This window comes from Aplysia californica, unplaced genomic scaffold, assembly GCF_000002075.1.
Source record: "Aplysia californica isolate F4 #8 unplaced genomic scaffold, AplCal3.0 scaffold00760, whole genome shotgun sequence".
NCBI lineage: Eukaryota > Metazoa > Mollusca > Gastropoda > Aplysiida > Aplysiidae > Aplysia > Aplysia californica.
In genome coordinates this window covers 232,704-235,444 of record NW_004798030.1, presented here as the reverse complement: position 1 = coordinate 235,444, position 2,741 = coordinate 232,704, and the positions used below count along the sequence as shown (strand labels likewise).

Below are 2,741 nucleotides of genomic sequence, written 5' to 3'. Positions count from 1 at the left end.
TTAAAGATCCCTTGGTGGTCTAAAATCGATAAGAGTAGGCTTCGGCCGCCACCCGGGCAAAATTCAAAATTTCCTACCAACTGAAAATATTAGTGGGGTGACGATTAAGATATTTATCGTAATTACATTCAATTCACTAATTTGTCCCAGCGCAGGCATGGGCAAACTATGGCACGCGGGCCAGATCCTGCCCGAGAGGAAATAATGTAGTGCGACCTGCGAGTCGACCCAGTGATTGTTACTTATAAATCTAACCCGCAATGAGTTGATAATTAATTCATAAAAACAAAACTGTTCGTCTTGAAAGTGAAAATAAATGGTTTCCGGCGCAGCTGAAAGTAAACAATAGATCTAATATTCTCTCTAAATGAAACTCTCTTGAGTGACACGATATTTATTGCTTTAGCGTCAGCTTTTGCCTTACTTTTGAGGGCTTGCTCATTTCAACCGATTTCACCCAACTCACTCGCTGATAGAAGTCGGATGTCCTGCGGGCATGCGGTGGCTAGTGCACCTGCCTTCTCAGCTGAAATGTTAATAAGATAATAATGATAATTAATATTAATGATACATGTAATTGCATTTTATGTATTACATGTTTTAGGACATGCCCTGTATGGTCTTTAGAACGATTAATGGTATTTAATCGTAATGGTATATCCAGATCTTCATTTTTTTAAAAATTTAAGGGCGTTTCTTCAAACATATTTTGTTGGCGATTAGAGGACGCCACTAGTGGGTGAGTCCCACGTTTTATTTCCTTTTGTTTCATAACTCTGTCTGCCTTACTCGCTCGTGGGCGGTTGGATGGTGCTCTCGTGTGATTTTCTCCTTCTTTCCAATTCAAAAAATATGTGTTTGTGTTGCAAGTGCTGTAAATCTCTTATTAATTTAAAACTAAAACTAAAACTTGCTGGTCCCTAGGACTAAATTACTGTTATATTACGTCAATGCACTTTTCAGTACTCAAACGTCTCTAGTATGTTTACACCCTTAGAACAACTCACTTACCCATCGCCTGTTTAGCCTTTCAGCTGTAGTGTGTGGCTCTTTTCGTCTATGCAGACGGTCAATTTAGCTTAAAATAGTCTCAATGTTGTCTTTATGCAACTTCTTTCTTGTTTAAAGCGCACATTCTGTTCAAATCAGAAACACAAATTTGTACATCTTGTAGTAAACATGTCCTTTTTTTCGACTTTCAGATTTAAAAAATCAGAAATGAAAAAATCTTTTCGAGCTATGAAGTTTTATTTTCATGTGCTCAAGAATTGTTTTTTCAGATTCAAACTCTAAATTTTAATGTTGAAAATATAAAGAAAAGATACATAATGTACATGGCCTTTTTTGGAAGAGTGAAACAGTTGTTTGTTCTCTCTCCTGGAAAATTTGGTTTTCCGTGTGTATCACATATTTTTGAAAGCTTGCCGGCAATATATAAGTAGAAATAACTAAGTTGTTTGCATAACTACATGTAAATTCTTTCCTCTTTATTATTGCAGGTGCTGTTATGAGAAAAGGAATCCAACTTTCTTACACAGAAGCTCAGGAGGTGAACATCACGTGAGGTCAAAGTGGCTCTCATCCAACGTCGAACACAGCAAAGGTGTCTGTTATATTAAGCGATGGCTGTAGTAGACTCTATGATAAGTGAACCCACAACTCTTATGAATAACGAACCTCATGAACGAAAGATTCTATGACAACAGTCGTCTTGCCGATCATTAATTGTTTCGTTAATTGAGTCAATGTAGAACGATTTTGAGGGTTTTTTAAAATATTCTCTTCTCACCGCTGTGTTGAGCTGGTCTTTTGACTTAGCCCCTTGAACAGTATCAATTGAGAGCTTCGTTTCAGTCATCCTGTGAAAAATCTATCGCGACATTTTCATTTATTGTGTTGACATTTTAAACGAAGACGTGCGTGAAATCTTCACGACTTGTTCAGAAAACGAATAGTAAAGTAATGCTATGACATTCGGATTATGGGAGCCTGAACTCGCGTTGCTGTGAATGTTTTGCGTTTTGTGTTTCGCTTCTGTCGGCTCAGAGTGGGGTGGTGGGTACTTGGAGAACAATGAGACAGCAGAGGTGATGCTGACTGCCCATTACAATGAGAGGTGGGCACAATCCGGATAATTTATAAAGATAACCGGATAATTGAAACATTATCCGAATTCAGATTCGTAACTCTATTTCCTGACTCGTTTGCCGAAGTGGGTGCACCCATTTGTTGAAGTAGTGCTAACCCCTTTGTCGAATTGCTTCTAACCCATTTGCCCAGGCGGTTCATATATTATTTGCCGAGAGGTGCACTTACATATTATCCGGATTTTGCTACAGCGACTCATTGCCCAGACATACATGCAATGACGGTTTTCAGCGGTCAGACCCAAGGAAGACCCCTCGGCCTCAGTTGTAATCGGACTGAGAATTTCCTTTGGCCTCAGTTGTTGTAGCCCGACTGAGAACTTAGCTGGGCCTCGGTTGTTGAAGCTGAACTGACGACGGACGATCCGTGGCCATAGTTGTTTGTAGCTGGACTGTCGAGACCTGATACAAACGATGAAGAGACAACTCTGTGTTCTAGTTGGCATTTTGCTGGTGAGTAAATTCCTTCTTCTTCTTCTTGTTCTTCTTGTTCTTGTTCTTTTCGTTCTTTTTGTTCTTGTTGTTGTTGCTGTTGTTTTTTTGTGGGCTGTTGTTGTTGTTGTTGTTGTTGTTGTTGTTGTTGTTGTTGTTGTT

The 2,741-nt window shown here is 39.2% G+C and overlaps 1 protein-coding gene across 1 annotated transcript in view; it reads left to right on the top strand.

Moving 5' to 3' along the window:
* The window catches only part of LOC101852054 (ADAMTS-like protein 1), a gene marked incomplete in the record, with an annotated part of 152,716 nt that overhangs the window by 32,782 nt on the left and 117,193 nt on the right, over positions 1–2,741 (top strand). Inside the window, 1 exon segment of the mRNA XM_035972616.1 lies at positions 1,500–2,600. Coding sequence (XP_035828509.1) covers positions 2,562–2,600 — 39 coding nt within the window.